Source organism: Chelonia mydas, chromosome 8, assembly GCF_015237465.2.
Source record: "Chelonia mydas isolate rCheMyd1 chromosome 8, rCheMyd1.pri.v2, whole genome shotgun sequence".
Classification (NCBI taxonomy): Eukaryota; Metazoa; Chordata; order Testudines; family Cheloniidae; genus Chelonia; species Chelonia mydas.
Window position 1 is genome coordinate 62,820,684 of NC_057854.1, and position 26,738 is coordinate 62,847,421.

General features: G+C 36.6%; 1 protein-coding gene across 3 annotated transcripts; it reads right to left on the reverse strand.

Moving 5' to 3' along the window:
- Positions 1-1,551: 1,551 nt before the first annotated feature.
- Positions 1,552-26,738, reverse strand: ZBTB41 (zinc finger and BTB domain containing 41). 3 transcript variants are annotated; one of them, XM_037906719.2, is made up of 11 exons: positions 26,579-26,738; positions 24,321-25,559; positions 21,373-21,580; positions 20,035-20,104; positions 16,512-16,659; positions 15,155-15,284; positions 12,693-12,788; positions 11,744-11,850; positions 8,768-8,873; positions 7,656-7,744; positions 1,552-6,870 (listed from the first exon to the last, which is right to left on the reverse strand). In XM_037906719.2, exons 2-11 carry the CDS (start codon positions 25,438-25,440, stop codon positions 6,221-6,223), a joined length of 2,724 nt encoding a protein of 907 aa, XP_037762647.1. In that variant the 5' UTR covers positions 25,441-25,559; positions 26,579-26,738; the 3' UTR covers positions 1,552-6,220. The 3 variants fall into 3 exon arrangements, with proteins under 3 accessions (XP_037762647.1, XP_037762648.1, XP_043409062.1); XM_037906720.2 differs by having other exon boundaries at positions 24,321-25,562; positions 26,589-26,732; XM_043553127.1 differs by lacking the exon at positions 26,579-26,738 and adding an exon at positions 26,458-26,546.

Genomic DNA, 26,738 nt, shown 5'->3' on the forward strand with positions numbered 1-26,738 from the left:
GTGATAAGGTTGCACAGAATTGGAATATGTTCACAGGTAACAGTGTGAATACTTTCATCTGGTAACTTTCAATGAATAGGGATGCATAGTTTCAGTTCCTTACTCAGATTAACATGTGTTTGGGGAAGAGGGACTACAAAAATAGAGGCAATGGCAGACATTTTTAAATTACGTCACTGGCAAACCACAGGCCTGTATTTGACTCTTAACATCCCCAAAAAGAAATCTAAAATGGCTAGTTTGCCGGATCTAGAGTGAGAAGGATCACCTTTGAGGTTGAAAGCAGTTGTTTCCCTCTCCCATGTTGGGAATGTCAAAAAATTAAAGGGATGGCCAGTTGTGATGGTTCCAAGAATGGCACCTACCTTTGCTTAGAGCAAACCTGGGCAGGATTTGGATAATATTCCATTATCAAGCCTGTCTAGTCCAAAGCCTAGAAAAACTGCAACATCCAAACTTTCTGATCCTTCCAAGGTTCATTAGTTTATCAATTGAGGCAGTTAAACAGCTAAAGTGACCTAGTAGAAAGTTCATGTGTTTTTATGCACATAAAATCAATTTCACTTCTCTAAGTTCACCCAGGCATTTTGAAAGCTGTCCATGCTGGGGGAGATTTTCAAAGGCACAAACCGGAGTTAGGCATCCAACTCCCACTGAGTCTTTGAAAGTCTCACCCATAACTTCCCATTGGGAATGGCTAATACATTATCCTTCTCTACTCCTGTCTATTGCTTGCACATGGTTTAAGAGATCAGGCATAACTGGGTATATGAATATCTATTCCTGTTTCAGTTTTGGAAATTTTATGTTAAATTGCACAATAAGTGCAGTTCCTTTGATAGATCAACTACAAATGGCTTTGATAAGCCTTAAGATTTTTTTTTTTAAAAAAAGGCTTCCCACATTCAAAGATCTGATCAAACCAAGGGTTTTTTCCTAAACTGAATTTAAATTTACAAAATAAAATGTAAGATCATGAGACAGCCACAAATTTGACAAAATTTCCAAAAAAACCCAGATAGTTTATCTTCCATTATCTTTGAATCTGAAAGACAAGCAGAATACTGCATTTTCATGCTGTTAAAATCAGTTCAAATCTAGAGCAACAACCACTCCTGCAAGAAATGTTGAAATGCAAGCAACATTAGGACAAAAGGAACTTTAAATTTTTAATATCAAAGAATTACACACAGGACTGAGTTATTCTACATTTACAATGCCTTATAGCAGAGAGATTTTTCCCTTAAAAAAAAAAAGAATTTACTTTAAAAGACTTCCACCTAAAATAGCAACCTATTACAGACCATACTAAAAACACAGTATTTCATGTAACAGTTGCAAAATATTGCCAAATTATTATTTTTTTATTTTGCTCTTTTTTATATAAAAGTTGAACATTTTAAAATGAACAAAATACTTTGTTATGGGAGACTTCAAACAATTTTAAAATATTGTTACCTTTAATGCACCAGAACCATCATCAAAATATAGAGAAAGGACAGTTATGGGTTTTATCAAAGTGTCTGCCCCCCCCCACTTTTTTTTTTTTTAGCAGTAATAATACTTATGCATGGTAGCTTGTTAAAGAAGAGGCCCATGATGACATGACCTAGATACTCCTGATCTTATAAACAAGGTCAAAGACGACCGCAATCATAAGGATATATATATTATGGAAATTGATCTTGAATTGCTTTTGTTACTTTTATGCAGATATCCATGAATGGATTCCCCATCCCCACCCCAAGAAGGAAAAAAGCTCTAATTTGCAACTATATTCTCACAGTTCACATCTGCTTTACATGAAAGTTCTATCTTGGGGGGGGGGGGGGAGTGGAGGGAAAAAAAGAGAGGGGGGGTAATTCATTCCCTGTCTACATAATAATGAATTTTATATCTGATCAAACATATTATGAAGAAGTTATTGACTTGTTCTGAAGCATTATGTTTTGGATATTGGAACAAGTGACCTGTCCGAAAAATTCTGTTCCCAATATGTTTCTCACCAGGATTGTTCACTACAGTGTATCAGTTTTCTTTACATTTTGTCTTTTGTTTCTGAGACATGATTCATCTTTAAAAATAAAATGATGCAAATTAAAAGTAAAATCATATTTTATCTTCAAAGTACACCACAATATAATCCAAGCTATACCACTATCACTACTACTGCTGTTGTTCAGAATAAGGACAGCCTTGGAAAACGATACTACTGTAAAAAAAAAAAAAAAGTAGCAATGCTCAGGAAGAATTTCTTAAAAATCCAGACTCCAACGAGAGACTGCTGAATTGGAATTAATTTGCAAACGGGATACAATTAACTTAGGCTTGAATAAAGACTGGGAGTGGATGCGTCATTACACAAAGTAAAACTATTTCCCCATGTTTATTCCCCCCCGTTCCTCAGACGTACTTATGAACTGCTGGAAATGGCCCACCTTGATTATCACTACAAAAGGTCCCCCCCCCCCACTCTCCTGCTAATAACTCACCTTACCTGATCACTCTCGTTACAGTGTGTATAGAAACACCCATTGTTTCATGTTCTCTGTGTATATAAATCTCCCCACTGTATTTTCCACTGAATGCATCTGATGAAGTGAGCTGTAGCTCACGAAAGCTTATGCGCAAATAAATTTGTTAGTCTCTAAGGTGCCACAAGTACTCCTTTTCTTTTTGTGGATACAGACTAACACAGCTGCTACTCTGAAACCATTCAAAGATATGATATCCTGGAATAACCAGTGACCCGATAAATACAAGCGAAAAAAAAATAAAAGGTTTTTTTGAAAGGTATATGCAGTATGTAAACAGAACATAGATGCAGTAATTTTTGCAGAACTACACAAGAGTCTAAGATTTAAAGAAAATTTCACAAAAACCCTTTTAGATAGACAAGGAGTACTTGTGGCACCTTAGAGACTAACCAATTTATTTGCGCATAAGCTTTTGTGAGCTACAGCTCACTTCATCAGATGCATATGCCTATGCTCAAATAAACTGGTTAGTCTCTAAGGTGCCACAAGTACTCCTTTTCTTTTTGCGAATACAGACTAACACGGCTGTTATTCTGAAACCTTTTAGATAGAAGAGCACAAACGAAGGTTCCATTTTTCTTCCACAGCTGTTTTTGTGGGAAGAAAAAACAAACAACTTTTAAATATTTGGCACTGATCAGAACGTGACATTTTAAAGAGACCCCCACTTCCTCCTTCAGCTTTAAGTGGTGAGATGAGTCAGTGCTACCAGATTAAAGCAGCCTTAATTGTAAAAACACTTTCTCAATGCTCACAGAATATGTTCTAGTTATGTAAGTACAAATACATGTGTTTACTGATATGAAGGTACCATGGCCAAGAAGCTCTGATCTGTGCAGTCAAGATAGTTCATATTTTTCTCTCAATCCAAACCATTTTATTCAGAAATAGGGCTCTCTCAGGTTGAAGATGATCTCTTCCTGCTTATAGGATGAAGTACCACTCCATGGTGATTTACTTGACTCACATGCAAATTCACTATACCCATAAGGGCATAAGAATCAAAACCCAGCACATAAAAAACCCCAAAAGCTATACTATTTAATAATTTAGCACTTTTATGTAAGTTTTCCTACATAAATTATTTTTCCCTTCAGGCAACGACTGAGCCTGACCAGCAGGTAAAGATGCAAACTAGTTTGGTTAACTGTAAAACTGCACTGATGAACTCTTAGGCCAACATTTTTAAGAGTGTAGTGATTTGGGGTACCCAACTTAAACACCTTTAAAGTGGCTCCAGTTGAGCACCCAAAATCACTAGGCACTTTTGAAAATATTCGCTTTAATATGGTCTTTAATAATTAATCAACTAGAGTGATCAGCCAATGTATAAATAGGCACAATCATGACAGACTTAAAAAGAACATTAAGTAATATATGCCCCAACTTCAATCTCAACATTTAAATAACGTGAAGTGTGTTCCAGACTGATTGGATTTAAAAAACAAAACAACAGAACTTAACCACCAATATTTTTATGCCACTGTTTAATTGCAATCCTCTCCACACTCATTGCAGAGGAAGAAAGTCAGTAAAGAATGCAAAGGTAGAATGTCAGTCTCAGAACTGTGCTGAGAGCACTGATGTCAGTTTATCTCTGACAGTATGAACATAAACTTTGGAAAGGTATACAGAGGGGTAAAAACTCCAGTGCTTGTCAACTTGAAAGGTACAAACTAAATAGTACTTTTGTGCATTGTAGCATAAGTATGGTGGTGATTTAAAAAAATTTTTTGCAGAGGACAAGCAGGAAGTGCAGTACTTGACAGTGTCCTTTTAGAAGATGGCATTCAGTGGGCTGAATATTGTTGTATAATCTTAATTAGTACTCATCTTTTTACCTGACATATATACAGCATCTCAGTATGAGCGTTCCCAGAGTATTTCTCTCATCTTGCTTTGTACATATAAACACAACAGTTAAACATACACTTGGTCCTACTATAGGAACTGAATTTTAAAGATCTGTAAGTCTAGGACTTCTATTGTGCTTCTTTGGACAAGTCCTTATTTAAATAATGATACATTTAAATTCTATGCATGCTAGTACTATTCAACTGCTAACAGAAGTCTTTGGTGCACTTAGATGAGAATCAGTTAGGTTGAAAAGCTTCTACACATGACCAAACACCCAGCTCTGACCCCAATCCTGCAAAGCACTCAAACACATCACAGAAAGTGATTAGCATTTTACAAGACAGGGCCATTAAGAGTTTGTAGCGGTAGGATGCTGACATTTTTTCAGAGACTATTATGCTCCTACCAAATGCAGAAGTTTAATAACTCACCGTGGCAAATGAACTTCCAGTTTCATAATTTAGAAATTGGATATAAAAAATTTACAATAATAATAAAAGTGAGAAAACCAGGTTTTTATGGGAAGTAGGGAAAGTTTAGTCTAAAATGTAATCCCTAATGAGACATAATTGAGAAACAAGTATGATTCTATGTATTTCCTTTGGCACAAGATTGACTAAGCCTACAACAAGGAAAGGATTATTTCGGGAATGAGGTTAGAAGTAGAGCCCTGCGCGAATACAGAGTCTGTATGCGCATCTGATCCACAATCCACAAAAATGATCGGTAGATGTCCATGGATTTGCAGGGCTCTACTTAGAAGAGAATTTGAGGGATTTAATAATTTAAATTATTCTAGATAGTGGATTTGATTTGGTTCCACATTAGAAAAACAGTAAGGAAACAGTAAAAGAATAGTTAAAGGCATTACATGTTCTAATCTTCTTTCCTCTTCCTAATTATTTGTCACCTACATACGATGTATATCACGTAAGGTGAAAAAACAAATGACTTCCTTTCACTTTCTTTTCCAGAAGCCAGCTGAAGTTTTATAATTACTGATTTCATTAATCTTTTAACAAATTTAAGCAAATTACTTTTCTGAAAAGAGCTTTTTAAATTACTTTACATATCAGTATTGTAGAAATGGGGCATACTAGTAAGGGCTTCAGCTTGGTTTGATTCTGTGCTCATAAACAAGGATGAAGTAGTCCAATCTTTTATTACTGCCTGAGGGTTACAGTATATTACCACCACATCTCTCAGCCTTTCAAGGCCCAAATGTTGGAAACTTTATAGAAGACTGAACCAAGGTTAAGAGAGCACAAGTACTTTTTATATTCTCAGATTCATAATTCCACTACTCAGATATGAATTACAGTAAAAAAATGTAACCAGGTTCGTCTGGGATTAAGTTACATTTTATTTTAAGGTGAGGGATCATTAAGAGGTTTAGTTTCATGTTTTTTCCGATCGTGACCCTAATGAATTCAACATAACCCTTAAACCTTCTAGTATATTTTCCATTATCCACAGAAAGGTTTATTTGGAAAGTGAGATGCAGACATATGAACAATTATTTTTATTAATGGCCAGGTATGGGATTAAAGTTTGCTGCAGCTAGTATTCTTAAAAGATATTTGAGAACCTATTTTCAAAAGACCTGCTATAAGATTTTTAAAAGCCTTTAAAACCACAAGAAACACTATAAATATACATTAAAATGTGTCTTAATGTTCATACATGTAAACAAATCTATTTTTTCCTTGCACTTAACAAAACTGTTCAGAAGACTAGAAGTCCAAATGAACTACAAAACTTAATAGCCATATTAGCCTTCTGGTGGCTAATGGCTTAGTAAGTTAAGTGGAATGTTAGGGGTCCAATCATGAATGTTCATTATTTGACATATTCTGTACAGTTGGAGCTGTATCAAGCCCTAATAAAGTTCCAAGGTAAGATTGGTCTCTAGGATCCAACATTTGCTCAGGTCTGACAGGATGTACTATATTTGCAGGCTGGGGAGTGAGAGTATATTTTTCCAGAAATGCCAAATCCGTTCGTTGATAATCTGGCTGCTGTGCCTGTGGGGGAAGAATACCATGAGACTGGGGTGAGAGAGTAGTGTTATGTTGTACTAGATCAGCTTGAGGTTCCCGCATCTGAACTGGTACCAGTGTTACTGGCACACATACTTCTGCTGGTACATTCTGTAGCATAGGTTTGACTTCTGTTTCGTAAACTTCAGGCTGATCCATGTATGGTTTAGACTCAATTTGGAAAACTTTGTCATCAGGGGTGTACTGTACTGGCAAGGAGATTACTTTTTCTTCAGAAGTGGTTACTGTTTCTTCTGCAGCCTTTGTTCCATGCACATGGTCAATATGGTATTTCAACTTGTCTTTTCGTTTAAATGTTGCATTGCAATGCTGGCAGTTAAAAGGTCGAGCATCTGAATGAATAACCATGTGTTTTGTTAATGTCTTCTTAATTCTAAAGGATTGGCTACAAATTTGACATTTGTATGGTTTCTCACCTATAGAAGAAAAGGAGTCAGCATTAATAGATAAAATGTGAAGTCAAGTATCACTGTGTAGAAATCATATGGTTGGGGAGGGGGGTGCTATATTATATAATAAACACGGTTCTCAAGTAGCTCTACTGGAAAAATATGTTTGGCATCTGAGAAAACAATTCACTAAGTGAAAACAGAAAATTTATTTTGAAGTGATATCAGTATAGCATTCTCGTCAAATCCAACTAGTTCGGATTTCTGCCAAGGGCACATGAAGGGGACCAGTCAATAAACCTAACAACATTCACGTTATTGTACTATTGTTAAAGAAGCTCAAATTTGCATTTTTTTTTTTAGGTCCTTCTAGTGAACAATTACTTTCTTGCAGAGAATGAAGAGCTGAGTATTAAAACACTTTCCCCTGGATAGTTGGGTTCCAAATCCTGATTTAGGTTACAAACTGAAATTAAGTATTCCCTAGATCTCCAGACTGAGTAAAAGGTATGAGTAAATTTGGTAAAAATACACAATGCGCATCAGTAGAACACATGCGAATCCAGAAGCTCCTTTGCCTGGAGAAGTCTAAAAAGAACTAACTACTACATTCAGAGGGCAGTATTCACACTCAGAAAAGGATGGCATACAACAAGCAGTAGGGAGCTCAGTTCATGCTCTATCTTGCTACTGCTGCCCTAAAGCGTCATAAAGCCTGAAGCGTTAGAAGAATTCTGGTCAGTCCTGTAGTAATTTATCATCTCCCATCACACCAAGGTGGCAGTAACACAGAGTGATAGATAAAGTTTTACCTGAATGTGTCCTAAAATGCATTTCCAAACTTGATTTCCCTTTAAAAACTTTCTTGCAAACTTCACACTGATGAAATGTTGCTTTATATCTGCAAAGAAGAAAACATGTTTATATTAGAAGATCAGGTTTTTCCAAAAAGTCTCAAATATGTACATAGCCTTTAAAGATTCCACAAATTGCAGAAGAGTCACATATTTCTGTATTTCTCCCTCTACATTTATATTACAATATAACACATAACTGGAGAGGACAGGCAATTCCTTTAGGCATCCACTTGTCAGAGGGCCATCTAGATTTTCTATATTTAATCTTGTTCTCTGCAAAATGAGTAGTCTAGTACTTTGTATTCAGACAGCAAATCCCTTTAAAACTTCCCATCTGAAACCAAAATGTGCCCTGAAGAGGATACTTCAGATCAACATCCAGAGTTGGTCTTCAGTTTAGCAGCAAGTTATGCTACAAAACAAGCTTAAGACTGGCTTATGTTCCTTTCCTCCCAAGAGGAAACAAGTGACAATGAAACATGTTGACTGAGGCAGTGGATTTAAGTATTGACAAAACAAAAGCTAAACAACCCTGTAATTGATTTTATGCATTTCTGTTAGCCAAGATTTACAGTAAATTATTCAAAATATGAACAAATATTAAAAGCAATGCCTTTATCCTGAAACCTAGTTCTGGTTTTCCATCTTAAAGTATAAGGACTTTGGGAGAGCTCACAGACTACTGAACTGATTTTTTGCAATTCAGTCATTTGCCCAGTTTGTAGAGGATAATTAGATTACGTTATTGTAGAAAACAGGCTACCAGCAAAATTACAGATTGATAGAAGAACTGAATTTGATCACTTTTAAAGCTTAAGGTTATTCAGCCTAACTATGGTATGAAAAAGGTCTTGTTTGGATTGCCAAGATGGCTATGATTTCCACATGGCTATTTCAAAACACAGATCTTGGCACTGGCTTTAGGTCACCTAAGGATCTTGACATAACGGAATTAGGGAGAAAGGCAAAACTAACATTTCACATTATCAGAATAATTTATGAAAATCTGTCCAACTTCGTTTACCATATGGAAATGTTTATATTTTTAAACTTCAAAAAATACCTACTTTTGCCACACTTTCTCTCCTAGATGAACACTTTTGTAATGGACAGTTAGGTGATCTCTGCGGCCAAAACACTTTCCACACTCCTCACACTGATGTGCTTTTTCACCTTTAAAAGGAGACCAATAACAAATATAAATTAAGTTGTAACAAGAACTCAAGTTTCAGAAAAAGTACAACCATGTTTAGTACAAAGCCTCCAAACAACAAAAGCTCTTCCATATTTCAAAAGGATTTTTTATTACCCAAAGCAATGACTTCATGACCTTGGGCTGATCCAAGCAGACATGTAGTTTTTACCCATCTCTTCTGTGACGTTGCCCCCCATAATGCTTTATAGAAAAATGCTTATGAATGTAAATATGACATAACTGGAATATGTTTTATGCTAGATATGCCATGTAACATATCTCTGCAAAGGTTATGATCTACTCGATATATTCATCCTATTTACGTATGTATCATTTTTGTATTCAAAGTTATGAATATTGGCTATGTACTTGTTTGATTTTAAGTAACCTCAGTGAACCAGTTGGTCAGCTTCTTGAGAACAGACTATTCTCAGTAAGTGCCCAATCAAAAAACACTTAAGCAAACAATGAACTTTGAGAGACGCCAATCCACATCTGAGCTTTCCTGGGAACGTAGCTCAACCTGTAAAGTTCTGAGTCATGAATGGACATATGACTTGTCCACGTAACTCCAAAACTCCATCTTGCAGCTGGATTCTGCATAAGAGAGGAGGGGGTTTCCACCCACTAGAGAAAGTCTATATAAAGTCTGGGAGATCCCTCCATTTTGTCTTCAGCTGGCTCTAGAGAGAGCGCCTCTCCACCCCCAAAGTATACCTGAAAGAAACTGGAACAAAGGACAGTAACCACAGGGGTGTGAGTGATTGCTGGACCCAGACTAGAAGGAGGCAGTCTGTAAGAGAAAGCTTACTGGAACATCTCTGAGGGTGAGATTTCATCTGTAATCACTTTCTTACTGTATTAGCCTTAGACTTGCGTGTTTTATTTTATTTTGCTTGGTAATTCACTTTGTTCTGTCTGTTATTACTTGGAACCACTTAAATCCTACTTTTCGTATTTAATAAAAATCACTTTTTACTTATTAACCCAGAGTATGTATTAATACCTGGGGGGGCAAACAGCTGTGCATATCTCTCAGTGTTATAGAGGGCAGACAATTTATAAGTTTACCCTGTATAAGCTTTATACAGGGTAAAACAGATTTATTTGGGGTTTGGACCCCATTGGGAGTTGCGTATGTGAGTGCTGGAGACAGGAACACTTCTTAAGCTGTTTTCAGTTAAGCCTGCGTCTGTGTTTGTAGCAGGCTGACATGTCTAGCACAACCAGGCAGGGCACTGAAATCCCAAGCCACCAGGGAAAACAGGCTCAGAGGTAGTCTCAGAACAACAGGTGGCAGTCCCAAAGGGGTTTCTGTGATCCAACCCGTCACATCTTCATTTTTGGTTCCTCATTCCCTGGTCTCTTCTTCCTCCTATATGGTTAGCTAATCTTCATGGCTGGGGGACATTACCCCGTACTGCCACAGAGAGAAGAGGAGGGAGAGGCAAGAGAATGACTGAAAGTTCATTGTTTCATGGTCTCTGTGCATATAATGTCTTCTGCAGTTTCCACAGTATGCATCCGATGAAGTGAGCTGTAGCTCACGAAAGCTCATGCTCAAATAAATTGGTTAGTCTCTAAGGTGCCACAAGTACTCCTTTTCTTTTTGCGAATACAGACTAACACGGCTGTTACTCTGAAACCTGAAAGTTCATCCTCTTTCATGAGACTTGAAATTTCACCTTTAACAATCCAAGCTCCAAGAGCCTTGAAAAAGCCTAAATTTTGGAGTAAATGTAGGACTGCTGTCTCTTGCACTAAGTTCTTAAAACTGATTGCTAAACTGGCAGTGCTACATCCAAATGTTAATCTTTTTTCAAGTTACCTTTTATCTTTTACGTTGTTTAAAAGTCTGGTTGTTTCTTTTGAGTCATCTTGAGATCTTTCACAAAGTGGCAGAATATTTCTTCTCATGTAAGTAGAGGGAGTTTGAACAGTCAAAGTAAGTAACTTTCTGGAGGAAAAAAGGCAAATAGAGTAGAAAAGGGGATTTTTTTGGGGGGGGGGGGGATCTGAGTTTTCAAAGATTTCTTTGTTTTATAGCGGGTGTTAGGGTTTCAAACACTAAATAAGCGGTTTTATTCAAACAAGGGCTCGCAAAGTTTAGTCCTTGATCACTTTCATATCTTCACACTGTTTTGGAAAGTAATTTCCATCCTCTGGGGAATTTTATATTCCCTTAGGAGTCTGTTCTGGAAGAAAAATCTCCAATGGTTCCAATCTTTCTTTTCCTCTACAGATCTAATCCATTTGCCTCAAGATGCAAAATAGCTGGGGGAAAGGGGAGTGGTTAAAAACTTCTATTCTTCCACCTGCTTTGCTGTGCTCAGAGTTGATTCTCCCCATATGTAGGATTTCCTAACTACCAATCCACAATGGGGAACTTTAGAAACCAGACAGTTCAAGTGTCATTTTCCCATATTTGTACTCTATATTAAAGTGATCAGGATGCAAACTTAGACAGAGATTGTGTGAATGACAGCTTAGTTTGTGTTATGGTGTTAATATTTCAAACAGCTGCTATTAGAAAAGAAATCTTAACTCAAAAAAAATCCTCTTTTATCACATTTGCTTTTTTAAATAAATAAAATAAATAAATAAATAAAATGTTACACCTTTTGACTGTCCCTCAGCTCTCTGTATTAACAGAGAGGAAACATTCTACTCTTAAACTTTGCAAGTGTTTGAAGAGATAAATAAATCCGTCTGCAGGACACTGAAAGTAACATTTGTAATAGGCTTAAATACCACTCCTATTAAAACCTTTAAAAAGTATAAAGCATCCAAAATTAATTTTTTGCTCACTCTTACTTACTTTGATCAAACTTCCAAAGATATAGCCTACCTGAGTGTATTTTTTTGTGTTTTGTTAGATGGTCATGCCGAATAAACGTTTTCCCACATTCTTCACATTCATACCTCTTGTCATTATGGTGAACTCGTAGATGAAGTCTATATTAATAGAGAAATTTATGTCACTGTTCAAGTTTAACACATTTATAGTTATTAATGTGATTATAAAAATAGCATTTTCCTCAACAGATCTGCATGCAGAACTAGTACAGCTGTAGGATATAAAGCTGGATTCCTTTCTGGCTCACTCAACTAAATAACTTCCAGTTGCAGAATCATTTACTGTTCTTAAATGAGCCAGAAAGATGACAGCTCTACTTTCAAATCCCAAATTAAATTCGCAGTGCTTGTAATATCTTTTTCTTCTTTACTTGTAAAGGTACGCAAACTTGATATAGAAGTCACTGAGAACTCAGGATGTCTTTTTAATTACTTTTTAGAATATAGCTTCACCTTAACGAACATGGAAACTGCAGTACATTACTTGCCATGGTTTCCCCCCCCAAACAGCACTTACTCAAAATTTGCAGAAGGTCTGGAAGAAGTCAACTTCAATATTATTTGTATTACAGTTGAGGAAAAGAACAATGGAAACATTTTGTTTCTTGCAGTTTGTCATTAAAACTGATATATTTAGTATGTGAAAGGGATTCTGTCATGTACTTTAAGACCCAAATTTAGATAATTAAAAATAAAAAAGGATTTTTCACACCAATATCAATCTAAATTCCCCAAATTTCTTTAAGTTAAAAAACAATTTTGAAAATCGTTGTTTACTCATATTGGAAACCCAAATCAAACATCATCAACATAATTATTCAAGGTGTGTGGGCAAAAGGGGGAGAGAGAGAGACAGAGAGAGATCTATCTATCTATCTATATCACCATCTAGAATGTGGTAGCTTAATCTCTTTAAACAGAATCAGAATCTGCTTCATTACCTGTAGGAACTTCCATGACGAAAACTCTGCCCACAAATACTACAAAGATGAGGCTTCTCCCCACTATGAATTCTCAAATGTTCTTTCAAAGTTGTTCTGGGTTTAAAAAAAAAAAAAAAAAGCAATGTTTTAGGAACTTAGTGTTACTACTACTTTAAAGTGTAGACAGAATAAATGTTCTCTGATCTTGATGCATCACTTTAGGTAAACAGAGGATTAAATACTCAAGTATTTATATTAAATTATATAGAATATGAACAAATAAAGGTCCTGAATTTCATTCATCATGTCTAATCTTCTCTCCACAGGTTTCTTCTGGAAACAAGATACTCTTAAAGGGACACATATCAAAGCACATAAGGAATGCATGTTTATACAAAAGTGGTTTTTACTAATATTTTCTATATTGTCCCCACTGTTATTGGCAATTTGTGTCTTAATGATGGCTTATCCCTCCTCAGTACAACTTCTTTTTCAGCCTGATCCTAAGATATTCGTTCACTGCATGCACCCAAAAATTCTGGATTTGTGTGTGTATATCACTGAAACCTCTCTTTGCTTCTTTTTGCTTATATGAAGACAAGAAAATTCCATGCAAAAAAGTTACTGCAAATCTATAGTTTAAAGTCAAAAGAGAAAAATCAAAATTATAGTCCTCACTGCAAGCCTAATTGAGCATAGTGCGTATGTTCACATATGTGCTAATGTGAAAGTATGCAGCCCTGCCAATTTCCTTTTTTCTTTTTCTAATTCTCTTCCTGTGACTTTGTGACCACTCAGTCAACAAAGGAAACTGATTGACTATACAACTGAAACGGTGAAATTTACTTTCACAAAGTGCTGTCAAATATATAAGCTGTCTGAAAGAAAAAAATCTCTAGTTTCTTTTAATTAGTAATTCTAGATGTTACCAGTAATAGTTAAAATATTTTCAGTTAGAAGTACTGTGATTTTTAAGTTTGCTATTGAAACCAGTAACTCCAAATATATTTACTTCTGTGCACATATACAACTACACTAAAATCTATAAACCTAAGCTAATGCAAAGTTGTTTTATTTACCAACAGCTTGTGTTACAAGCTAAAAATGAGTTACAGGGAATTGAAAATTTTGCTGGGCTTTTGTACCTTATGTACAGATATTACAACAAGCCAGTACATGTTCTATTTAAATGTGCACGTGCCCTTCAGTTCTATAATTTTAAGCAGCACTGATGTTCCCCTTTAGTGTTCTGCTTGACTGCTTTATCTGCTTAAAAAAAACTAAAAGAACTAGTCCCACTTGGGGCCAAATCCTCTTCCAACAGTACTCAGTGGGAGCAGTCAGCGATTTGGAATGAGTCCATAGGGAACATATATAAGCTCAGAAATTTTCGATGTATGATATCTTAAGACGTGTGGAACATCTCAGCCCCAATGACTAAAAGCAGAGATGATTTTGTCAAACCAAGAAATTAATAAAAGTTACCCTCTCCAAAAAGGGGAAAAAAGTGTACCTTTTTACATGAGATTCAAATATAAACTAATATCAGGTTTAATGTAAGAAGTTTCAACCACAGTTTAAAAAAAAAAAAAAAAAAAGAGACAGCCTGGTTTAGCTCAGATGCTTTGCACAGCTATGTGAAAGGTTGTTTCATTAAAAAACCCTCATACCAGGTTTCTCACACAATCAGTTAAGCCTTAACCCCTGAAGAACAAAAATCCTACTTTTGTACGGATTTATACAGTTTCTATAGGAGCCAACCACTGGCCCAGCTATATTAAAATGCTTGTGTTCTGAATCAAAAGTTAAGCATCTGCCATTCCAGGAACTATATGCATGGTAAAGATACATACCCAAAACAATAATGGCAGAAGCTATTACCCAGGTTTTAAAACTTCAAATTGCACATGGCTAGAAATCAGTAAATTTTGCTCCATTTAGGAAATGAAGAGGGGGAAAAAAAAAAAAAAAGATGAGTTTGTCCAATCAATTTTCTAAAATCTTTCATGACATTTTCTCTTTTTTGAAGGGGGGCAGGAATGGCAGAGGAGAATATATATATTTTTAGAAGTTCAGAATTTCTCCAAGTTTCCCCCAGCCACTCCTATAAATTGTTTCTCTTTTTCTCGTTATCATTATCACACTCAGCAATGCACCTGTCCCAGAAAAATCTCAATCCCTCTTCAGTTATGTAACCAATGAAAGATATTCTTGCAAAATGCAGCAAATTCAAATACAGCCAACCAACTTCCCCAGTAGGTCTTCTATATTTAGTGTTTTGCGGTCAATCACCTCTGTTCTCCACTCTCATATTTAAAATACCATAAATGCATATATTGTTTGTGGTAGAGATACTGCTTCTTTGATACATTGTCTTATTAACCCTCTGAAATTAACTGATTTTATACCCTCAAAGCTATTTACTTTCTATATTAAAAACTCATGTTATGCCAAGCCTTGATTGAGATATTCCTTCTTACCTTTCTCTGACTGATTTTCCACATATAAAACACACCCATTTTCTCTTCCCCCCGTGAGTACATTCTATATGGCGTTTTAGATTTCTAGTGTCATTGAACTGACGACCACAAATATCACATGGGAAAGGGCCTGAAAGAAAACCAGAACTGCTATTAGCTGTGAGTAATTACATTAAGTCACAAACAGATGTATATTTTGGGTCACTGACCCAAAAACAAAAAAAATATCTTAATCAACCTACAAGAATAAAAGGCTAGTTTAATGAATTATTATTCTAACATACCTCACATTTTTTCAGTATGTAAAATTTAAACATTTAATATTTTTTCCATTTGTGAGTCAACAATTAAATTTCAGTTTGATAATCTATGCTCTGAACTCTTGTACAACTACCATAAAAACAACCATTTAGTACTAACAGTATACAACCATGATGTGAACCCGCCTGGATTCTTCTAAAACTATTCTAGTTGACAAGAAGGGGTGAATATCAACAAAGGGAAAATTACTCTTTTGTAGTGCTAACGAGGCCAATTCAATCAAAGTGGATATTGATATTCACCCCTTCTTGTCAACTGTTGGGAACAGGCCACGTCCACCCTAACTGAATTGGCCTCGTTAGCACTGACCCCCACTTGGTAAGGCAACTCCCATCTTTTCATGTGCTGTATAAATATACCTGCTTACTGTATTTTGCACTCTATGCATCTGATTAAGTGGGTTATATTCCATGAAAGCTTATGCGCAAATAAACGTGTTAGTCTCTGAGGTGCCACTAGGACCACTCGTTGTTTTTATTGATACAGACTAACACGGCTACCACTCTGAAACCTCATATCTCAGCTGCTATGGTATCGGAAAATTAGTACAAGAGACTGAACAGTTCATAATAATTTGAATATGTTTAGAAGTTTATATTAATATTATATCTTTGGATTTTGTTTTATTAAAGTTTCCAGACTCACGGAATATTTCTCCCTCCTAGAGTTATCTATTATTTGTATAAGAGTGCTGCCTATCAGTAAGTGAACTGGCAATACACGTACTTTGTAGGTGATTAACATACCTACACCTTTAATCATAACCAGAATTTCCCAGTCAGCTAGTCCAACATTGGATTTTGTACATGGTACAGTTATTTGGATGCATATGTTTAAAAATATCATTGCAGTTTAATGAAAAAATCAAAAATTAGTATCAAGCTTTTTTTTAAACCTTTCAAAAGCTTTTAAGAAATCTAATAAAATAAAATATTAAACAGGAGCAAAGGAAAAAAATATCAAACTCTGCACCCATTGGAGGAAGACTGTTTTACTTCAAATCTATTGTTTGCATGTCAGAAGGAGGTTTTTATACCAAGATGGAATTTTTCTTGATGCTTCAATCTTGCAAACCGGGATTTAAAGTGCTCTTCACAATAGGTACACTTGAAAGGTTTATCCTGAGTGTGAAGAATCATGTGTTCTTCCAAATGGGGTCTTCGAGCAAAAGATTTCTTACAAATCTAAAATGACAAAATACTTGGTCAAACATTAGCTAGAGACAAACTCAGGAATTTTTTTTAAGTTTCTATTGCCTCTTTAAAAAAAAAAAATATATATATATAACCAAATAACTTAATTCAAATCTAAGGGCAAGAGACCCCAGTAGTTGTGAAAATTCGAACGTTCAGCTTGCTTACACTTAGGCTTTGGAGAATTAGATTTTTATTTTTTTTATAATGTTGATACATAATATATATAATTATTTTGAAGTATTTAGATTTTTATCATTTTAAATTTTCACAGTTGCACAAATTATGGGTTTTAAGCATTTAGATTCGTATCAACTTATTTTCACAACTGTGGGAAATTATGGATGGATGTTCGACAATCATTTCATGACAGTAGATGGTGAGACCCAAAAAGTTAAAGTTTTATAAACCAGTAAAACACATTGTCAGTCTCACATGTCAAAATGTGCTAAGTAAATATCCTTAAATCAACAGTTTTAAATATTTGCTAGTCTATTTGTAACAAGCCTAATTCAGAAGTCAAAATCATTGGATTGTGCCAATGAAGTCTTACTTTGCCTGTCCGTAAATTTCAATTATCAATAGAAATATTTTTTCCTCCATTTGTGTGCGTATGGTGAAGTCACCATTTACTGATAAAGAGTCAAATCCTTCTAAGCCTAGTTGTAACTGCTGCTACTCCCATTTTTAGTATTCAGATGTGTCCAGGAATTTATCTAGTATGCTGCATAGCCAAAAAGTGTAAGTGCACCAAGTCCTAATGTTCAAACACAGACTACTAGTACTGATCAAATAACATCAGGCAGCCGGTATGCATTTAGTGCATCCGAGTGGAGGAGCTATTTCAAACAAGGCCACAACTTCAGGGCCTAACCTCATTCTCTTGTTCAGTTATACGTGATAAAAATCCCATCCCTGCTCCAAAGTCCTTCCTAACAATATTTCCAATGTGCACTGCTACAGATAAATGAACAACACTCCAATTTTAAACTCAGGTAACACAAAGGATATTTTTTCTCTCTCTCTAAAGGCAGGGCTTGCAAAATCCTCTCACTCATTTGTCCAGGCAAGCATCAAGCTTCCCAAACAAGTGCTCTCAAAATCTAAGCACTCTCTTTTTAATTTCACTTTTAGCTATGACTATGGGATTTGTAAAGAGCTGCATGTCTCATCCAAAAGACAGAACCTGCTGTCACATAATGCCCCTTACCATAATATGCACTGCGTCACAGACTCAAAGGAAAAAACTAATGAACAAACATTTCTGCTTCCTACAGCATCTAGGTGTCTCCCAGCCAACTACTAACCAAGCCCAAACGTGCTTAGTTTTATAAGCCTTAGCAAGATAGCATGTTATGGCTCGCGATGATATGAACTTCTGGACATACAGCAGAGTTAGTATATGTACAACCACTGTGTTGTTGACAAAAAATATTCTGATTCCTTAAAATGTTCCACCTCTTGTAAAAACATGATTTGGGGAAAAAAAAAAAATCTGATTCCATTGACACTAGGGAAATGGGAAAGGGCAGAGAAATCACACAGCCAAAACTTTCATACTAAATTGTTACTTTATTGATACCCAATTTCTTGGGGAAAACTAGAAAAGGCATCTATGGCTTTATATCTAAAGCTAGATTTGGGAAGTCTGCACAATACTTTTACGACACTTAAAGCTTATATTGGTATCTGATTATTGTTCAGTAGGTATCAGCATACAGCCAAATGAGAAAGTATGGGAGTGAGAACTTTGTCCATATTACATTACATATTTTTTTGGTCTTCCCCTGAAGGAGCACCTCCAAGAATATACATTATGGGCAGCGTATGGAATGTATGATTATGATCAAAGAAATCAGAAGTGTACTGCCCTTACTTCTTGTCCTGCCTTCAGTGGACATGGAGAAATTTTGGTCACCGTCCTCTTTATAACAGCCTTTAACATACCTGAATACTTATCTGATCCCACTCAGTCTTCTTTTCTCAAAACTAAATATGCCTATTTTTAAAAAATCTTTCGTCATAGATCAGGTTTTCTAAATCTTTTATCATTTTTGTTACTCTCTCTGGACTCTCTCTCTAATTTGTCTACGTCTTTCTTTAAGTATGGTGCCCAGAATTGGACACAGCATTCCAGCTGAGGCCTCACCAATGCCGAGTACAGCAGGACAATTTCCTCCCATGTCTCACATATGACACTCCTGTTAAGACTCTCCAGAAAGATATTAGCCTTTTTAGAAACTGCATCACATTCTTGACTCATTCAACTTGTGATCCACTCTAAACTCTGGGTCCTTTTCAGCAGTATTACTACCTAGCCAATTATTCCCCATTTTGCAGTTGTGCATTTGATTTTTCCTTCCTACACATAGTACGTCGCACTTGTATTTATTGAATTACATCTTGTAGATTTCAGACCAACGCTTCAATTTCTCAAGGTCATTTTGAATTTTAATTCGTGCAACTCCTCCCAGCTTGGCGTCATGTGAAAATCTTATAAGCACACACTCTACTCCATTGCCCAAGTAATTAATGAAAATATTGAATAGTACCAGACCCAAGACTGATCCGTGCAGGACCCGACTAGATATACATTCTCCCAGTTTGACAGACAACCACTGCTAACTATTTCAAGTATAGTCTTTCAAACAATTTTGTATCCACCTTATAGTAACTTAATCTACATCACATTTCCCTAGTTTGTGTATGAGAACATCAGTTGGAAGGTGTCAAAACCTATACTAAAAATCAAGATACATCATGTTGACAGCTTTCCTCCTATCCACTAGGCCAGTAATCATGTCAAAGAAGGTAATTAGGTTGGTTTGGCATGATTTGTTCTTGGCAATTCCATGCTGGCTATTCCTTGTGACCCTATCATCATCTAGGTATTTGCAAACTGGGCTAAATTCCTTCCAGGATCTTTCCAGGCATAGAAGTTAAGCTGACTGGTCTATAACTTCCCAGTGTCCTCTTTGTTCCCATTTTTAAAGATAAGATATTCCACTAGTTTCTCACTATTGGCTTTATTTTTGTCTTTTTGCTAGTCATAATATTCAACTCCCATTTAATGTGAAATATATGCAAACATACCTATTTTAATGGCCACAGATATTTTGTAAAATTAAGTCCGGTACTTTCTATACAGCCACAGAGTCTTATGCACACACTAAAATACAGTATTTAATATCAACCTGAAACCACAATATTTAACTTACACAGCTTATTTAGACTTCAGGGTGAATGATGCAATGAAAATACTCACTAAATCATTAAACCAAGTAATTTCTGTATAAACTAATTATAAAAAATCCCGTAGAAAAAACCTCAAGTTTGATTTTTTGGTAGACTTAAAGTAGTGCTTACATCACATTTCCAGCCTTCACTCTTTGTCTTTTTAATCGAAAGAAATTCTTGTACGTTCTCTGGATGAAACCTAGGAGAAAAGATCAGTGAAAATGAGTAATGTTAGCTATACATTTCTTAACTCCGATGTTATTTATACTAATGCACGTTAGTTAGCATAGCAAGCAGCATTACCGTGCAGCTCTCTTGTCATTTCCAAGTCTACGTATCTCCACATTTGACAAACATTTTTTAAAAACATAGCCTTTGTTCAAATATGCAGTATATGAAATATTTATTGTTTGACGTGACAGATTCTGAAGTTATATGCATTCAACCACATACGTTAAGATCAGGTCAATAGAGGTATAACTTCAAAAAAATTTATATCTGCCCAAAACCATACCAGGAATATAATTTACAGATGGCCCTGGACAGCTCTACTGTATAAGTTAAACCCAGTTTACATTCACCCTCTTCCTTTTCAAATAAATATAGTCTGCTAACATTACCATTTGTATCTAAACTGAAGTTCATCCAGCTTAAGCTGATGCAGGCCTCAACTCTGGCTGTACACCATGAAAGCCAGTCAAACATTACCATTCCAATCCAATCCAGTGAACTGACAAAGCTGTCATCAGCAGGCTGATGACACTGGAATCCTGAAGGCATAGCATATTAAAGAAAATTGACTAAAGAAACTTGCAGTACCACATGCTAGTCCATGGGCCAGATCATTTGTATTACACCACTCTAGGGGTCCTCTTAAATGAATATATCCCTGCCAGGGTCTATAGGTAAATAAAAATACTTCACTGTTAACTGAATTTTCATCATTCACCAGGAGGCTATATCATTGCCACCAAAACCAGTGCTGTCCCTGCATCAAGCCCAAACCTAACACAGTGAAAGGGATCAAGGAAACAGGAGGACTTTGGATATTATCAGATTTGCTTTGCCAGAAAAAACAACAACACAATCTTACCTAAAAAGGGAGATAATTACTGAGAGGGTCAACTTTAATAAGTAGCTTTCTTGAGCAAGTTGAAATTTATAGTAGAAAGCTATTGTGATACTATCACTTCACAGTACCCTAATATGTTGTGCACACACACTATATATAATTTTTTCCATTTTCAAAGTGCTGTACAAACATTGACTAACTTATCCTTATATGGTAGGTGACTTACTACTGTTAATACTTATGTCCTGTTAAAAGAGGTGTCTTTTAAAAAACAATTCTAGAAAGAAACCAAAAGTTAAATAGTTTCCCAATGTTTTGTGTTTTTATCTACTACAGCTTTGGGGCTGGAAAATACATTACGCAGAAGTGTAACAGACAATCCCACTCATACTTACCTCTTTGCATGTTTTGCTAGAGTCTTTTTGCTTGCATGCAGTTTATTACAATATGGACATTTGTGCTCCTTCTTATGAAATTCTGTTTCATTATTGTGTTTCTTTCTGTGAACTGTCAGGTTAGATTTTGTGGAATAGCGCTGATGACAAATATCACACTCGAAGGGCTTCTCACCTGTGTGCACACGGGTATGGATCTCGAGCTTCCCTAAAAAATAAAATGTTAGTTTAACATAGAACTATCATCAACTACAGTCAGCTTAAAGACACATACCACCGGACAAACAAACTAACTTACGTTCTTTATCATCTTCAGTACTTTCTTGTTTTTGTTAGAATCTCCACTCAGTGTTTTGAAGCCTACAACAATATGGGGCCTTACACAGTTCTGATTCACAGCACACAGACCAGGGTGTCCCTGTATAGTACAAGCACTAAATGCTTTCAGCCAACCTCCATAAATCTAGGCATATTCAACATACATATGAACAATTATTTTACTGAGTTTCACTGGGTAGCTTATAGGGATTATATAGACAAATCAAATAAAGGTTCCCAAAATACTTTAATCTTCACTATTTTTAAAATGTGTTTTATATTTACTCCACATATGCTGTTACCACATCCTGTATACATGAGCCTACATATTCATCTCTGTAAAGCACTCTCTATCCTTGACTGAGAGATGCATTACTTTTTCTTTTTTAAATAATCCAGTTCACGAAGTACCTCTTTCAAAATAGGGAGCAGTCTGGAAACTTAAAAACAGAGCTTTGTGTCATTTATTTTGGTATAATCAAAGACTAAGAAAGAGAGAGACCCTCATACTTCATCCATGATGGGGTCCCAAGGCATTATAACAATACTAAAATAAAATAAAAATAATAATCTAGCCTTCATTCCTTCTACATGGATTTTCATTCTCATTCATTACTTGGCTAAAATTGGACCCCAATCCTGCAATGTGGGTCTGCACTTGTGGAATCAACTGAAGGGCCTTGGACTGGAAGGGGGTTTATTTCTCTGTAAGAACACCTACACACTACTTTTGGACACTCTATAAACACAAAGAAAGAAGTGTATTGTGGTTATTAAAATCGCCAATGGAAGACAGGCTTTTATTTCTCCTTCCACTCCTCCTCCCATCCCCCCTTTTAAAACACAAAAGTTTCGTGGCTCTAAATTACAAGAGTGCAAAGAGAAAAAAAGTTTGACTTTGCACTACCACTCAAAATATTTCATTAAAAAAAAAAACACCCTAAAACTTCAGACTATTAGGCTCTGTAATCTTGACTTTCAGTATCAAAAAATCACCAGCAACAGTTATCAAATTCAGAGAATTTTCCATAAGTTTCTATTTTAAAAAAGAGAGAGAGAGAGATGTCTCACCTTTTTTTAATGTTGAATAGTTATTATTATATAATCTGTGACCTTGGACAACTCATTTCACCTCTGCCTCAGTATCCCCATCTGTAAAATGTGGATAATAATACTTACCAGGTTGTTGTTAGGATCAACTAATTAATTTTGTAAAGTGCTTTGAAGATGAAGAGCACTATATAAAAGCTATCAAGTATCTAGCTAATAATAAAGTGTTGCTACAAGAAAGGTCTGAAACCAAAATGGTTTCCTGCCTTAATGATTAAATTCAAATACCATCAGAGCAAGCTTGCCCATTTCACTATAATATGTCTGAACATATAAGTCAGCTTTTTTTCCCCCATATAATGACTATAAATTCTTAGATCTTAGGATGACAAATTTATAGTGGTAGTCTTTTAGTAGCACTAAAAAGGGCCTGATCTCGTGAGATGCTGCTCTCGTAACTCCCATGACTTCAGCAATCAGTTGAGGAAGCTCAGTACCTCATAATCAAAGTTTAGAAATACATTAACTATCCCAGCTGAAATGAAAAATACTCATGGAGAAGGAAAAACTCAGAGCCAAATCCATTGGGTCAATGGGACTGCTTATGTGAATAAGGCAGGCACGATGTGATCCTCAGTTTAGAAAGATAGTGGGGAAGCTTTGGGTACAGACTGAAGAGCTGTCTTGATACCCTGAGGAACATTTATCACACCTAAACCAGAACTTAATGTGTGATTAAAAGACTTTAACCTGGCTTTGTAAAAGCAGTGTTATTTTATCCCACACCTAAAATTTCAGCCAGCACGTCCCTCAACAAGTGGTATAAAATTAAATTTGACAAAATCTCAGTGGATCATGTCTTGTAAGTAAAAATGCAACTAAATAAATTACTAGTGATCCACACATGAAAAATTCTGCCTTCAGATCTCAACAAAATTTAAAGTTTACTAATGGCAAGACCACTTAATATTGCAATCAGACCTAGTTTAAAATCTAGAAGTGAGTTTAGTGTTATTCTGTTTGACATGCAGCCATGTCAAAACATCTTATTAGTTATGATATTTGTACAAGCATACTAGGCTCATTTTGAAAGACAGACCTCATCTATATTTCTTATGAATTAGAACTGTACATGCAAGTGTTTTCATCATCAGGGAGCCACATGCTGGGGAGTCCATGTTTTTATCATAAGAAATAATTGCTTCTGTAGCATTTAATATAGTATAACTCTAACAGAAAAGTCAGCTACCTTAATCAGCTAAAGTTGGACAGTTTGGTGGGAAGTCAAGCCCATGTTTCAGATTTCTTACAATTTACCTTCCATTCTACTAATAAGTTACTGCACTCTCTTCAAGCCTCTTCTGTATACTAAGAATTGAGACCACGACTGGGGGAAGAGAAAGATTTGTCATTTGCAGGATTTTAAAAAAATAGCACTCTTATTAATTCACTTCCTAATTTTAGTGCTACAGTAATGATAATTGTCTATAAACATAAGAGTCAGAAAGAACTCAGTTTATTTTCCACCTGAAAGTACCACCATGTGGTAAAGAGAAAGGAGACGAACTAATTGCTCTTACCTGTTCGATCAAATGTTTTGTCACACTTGGGACACTGCAATAGTTTTTTGCTACTACTCTGAATGACGACTGGAGTTAAACCTTCAGGAATATTTCCTACTGAATCAACTAGCTCAGGACTCACTTCAGTATCATTATGTTCTTTTTTACTTTGCTCTTCAGTATCTGACTCTTCATCTGATATTTCTTCTTCCTGACCCTCTTCATCTGCATTGCACTCACTTCCACTATCTTCACATTCATTTTTAACAGACATTTCTCTCTCAGAATGCACTTTATCCAAGTTGTTGTCAGACACATCACTGCTTTCGTTATCACTGTTATCAAACTTAGCTGGGCATTTACGGTTCCTTGTAGATCTTCTGGTAGAAAAGTCTGCTTTCTCAACCATTTTTAACCCATGTTTTTTTTCCAGTGGAAGGGATCTGTGAGCTTTAGCCAAGTGGTTTTCTAGGGATTTCTTGTAACAGAAGTTTCGACTGCAAAAAGTGCACTGGTGACTATTTGATAGTTTTCCAGTCAATTCATTGAGAGTTTCAACTGGTACTGGGTTTTCAGTTACCACTTCAGATTGTATGGTGGAAATATTTTCATTATTGAGCAGTCTGACTGCATCTATTATGTCTAAAAATTTAGCTGCTTCCAACACTAAAGGGATTTCATTTTTATACACAAAAAACTCAGATGTGTACAAAAACTCAAGCAAATGCTGAAAAACAGAATGAGTTACATGATCCAGTGTGACAACATCCGTGCTTGGGTTTTTGCTCAAACAAGCATGAAAATAACTACTGCCAACAGCTACAACAACTTTGTGCGCACTAAATTCTTTTCCTTCTACTATGATAAGTAAGTCACAAAAAGATGGTTGTTTGTGTCTATCATCATTTAAATATTTAAGTAGATTTTTATTATACTGCAGTGAACTTAAGAGTTTTCTTTGTTCTGGTGATGGAGGAAGTTCTTGGGAACACTCAAGCTGGCCTGCAATAGCTACTTCAGCAGATTTGGTGACAGTTTCTTGGTCAGAATCTACAAGAATCCCATCAGAAATATTTTTCTCATGGCCAAGATGTATTTTCTCATTCAGATTTCCAGGGAACTTTCTCCTTTTCTTCATTTCAATAGTACAGCTTTAACATCAGAAACTTCATAAGCAGCAGAAAAGATTTATGGTGAAGCCTTAATTCAGTTCTGAATTTTTTTTTAAAAACAGATTGATCAGAATATTTTCATAATCTGTAAAAGAATATTATTAATAATTACACTTGGGACACAACAGTATATAATTTACTTTATAAAACTATATACAATTTCTACTTACTTTTCTGCATACTTTAAGCATTTACTAAATTATTCAAACCTAGTCTCTTCCCATTCTGGCCTACCATGTAACACTGCTGTACACTGATAAAAGAAATAATGTGACATCTGTTTATTAAGCAGCTGAAGAGTGTGCTCCTATAGTTTGTGAAATGTTCCAAGCCAGATGCAACATATCATTCTTAAACAGATTTGCTTTGCTCTTTGAAGCATCTTTTCAGAACCAGAAAAAAATTAAAACCAAAACCCAGCATCAACACTGAATATTGGCCTTATTAACTGTGCACGTCTCACACTGGTGTTGGCTGGGTGACACTCGCTGAACTCGAAACGGGTGCATTCACGTTGAGGCCAATCAGATATTCTGTGCTCAATACTCCATTCTCCTCTTGACATCCGGACTGGGGAGTTTTGTGCTCCTGCAGAACAGCAGCGCGATACTTCCTGTGCGGCTCGGTGAAGAGATTTCGGGTGGCAGGTCGTTTTGCCTCCAAATGTCAAATCCCCAGCCCCGCACGCCCCTGCTTCGGCTCCGGATGCGGGGAGCAACCTCGGGCGATTGAGAGTCTTTGTCCCCCCCGCCCCCCGAGACCGGCTGGGGTCACCGCCGCACGGTCCCCAAGGACAGAGAGGGAGAGGGGCCCTTCACCTCACCCCCAGGGAGCCGAACAGCCCCAGGGGAGCGACGGGAGCGCCCCTGCTCCCCGCTCCGGGGCCTGCGGAGGGTCCCCGATTCCCCCTGCCTCGGAACGGGAGCAGAGTCCCCAACCCCACGGAGCCGCCTCGCCGCGCCCCAGCGGGCTGTGGCGCTCACCCGCCCCTCCACACAGGGCCACGGTCCAGCCAAGGGGGGCGTAAATCGCTCGCCCCACTGGATCCGCCCGCCAGCCGCACACAGGCCGCTCAGCAGCGGTCGCAGCAGCAGCAGCACACACCTGCCCCGCGCCGGGCGCTCCGCGCGGCTCCCCCGCCGCTGCCTGTCAGCCGCTAAACTCCGCCGCTGCGCTCGCGACCACAGCCACCTCCCCCTCCATTTCCGGGTTCCGGCGCGCCTGTGTCAGACGCAGCCTCGCTCTGAGAAGGAATACCTCCACG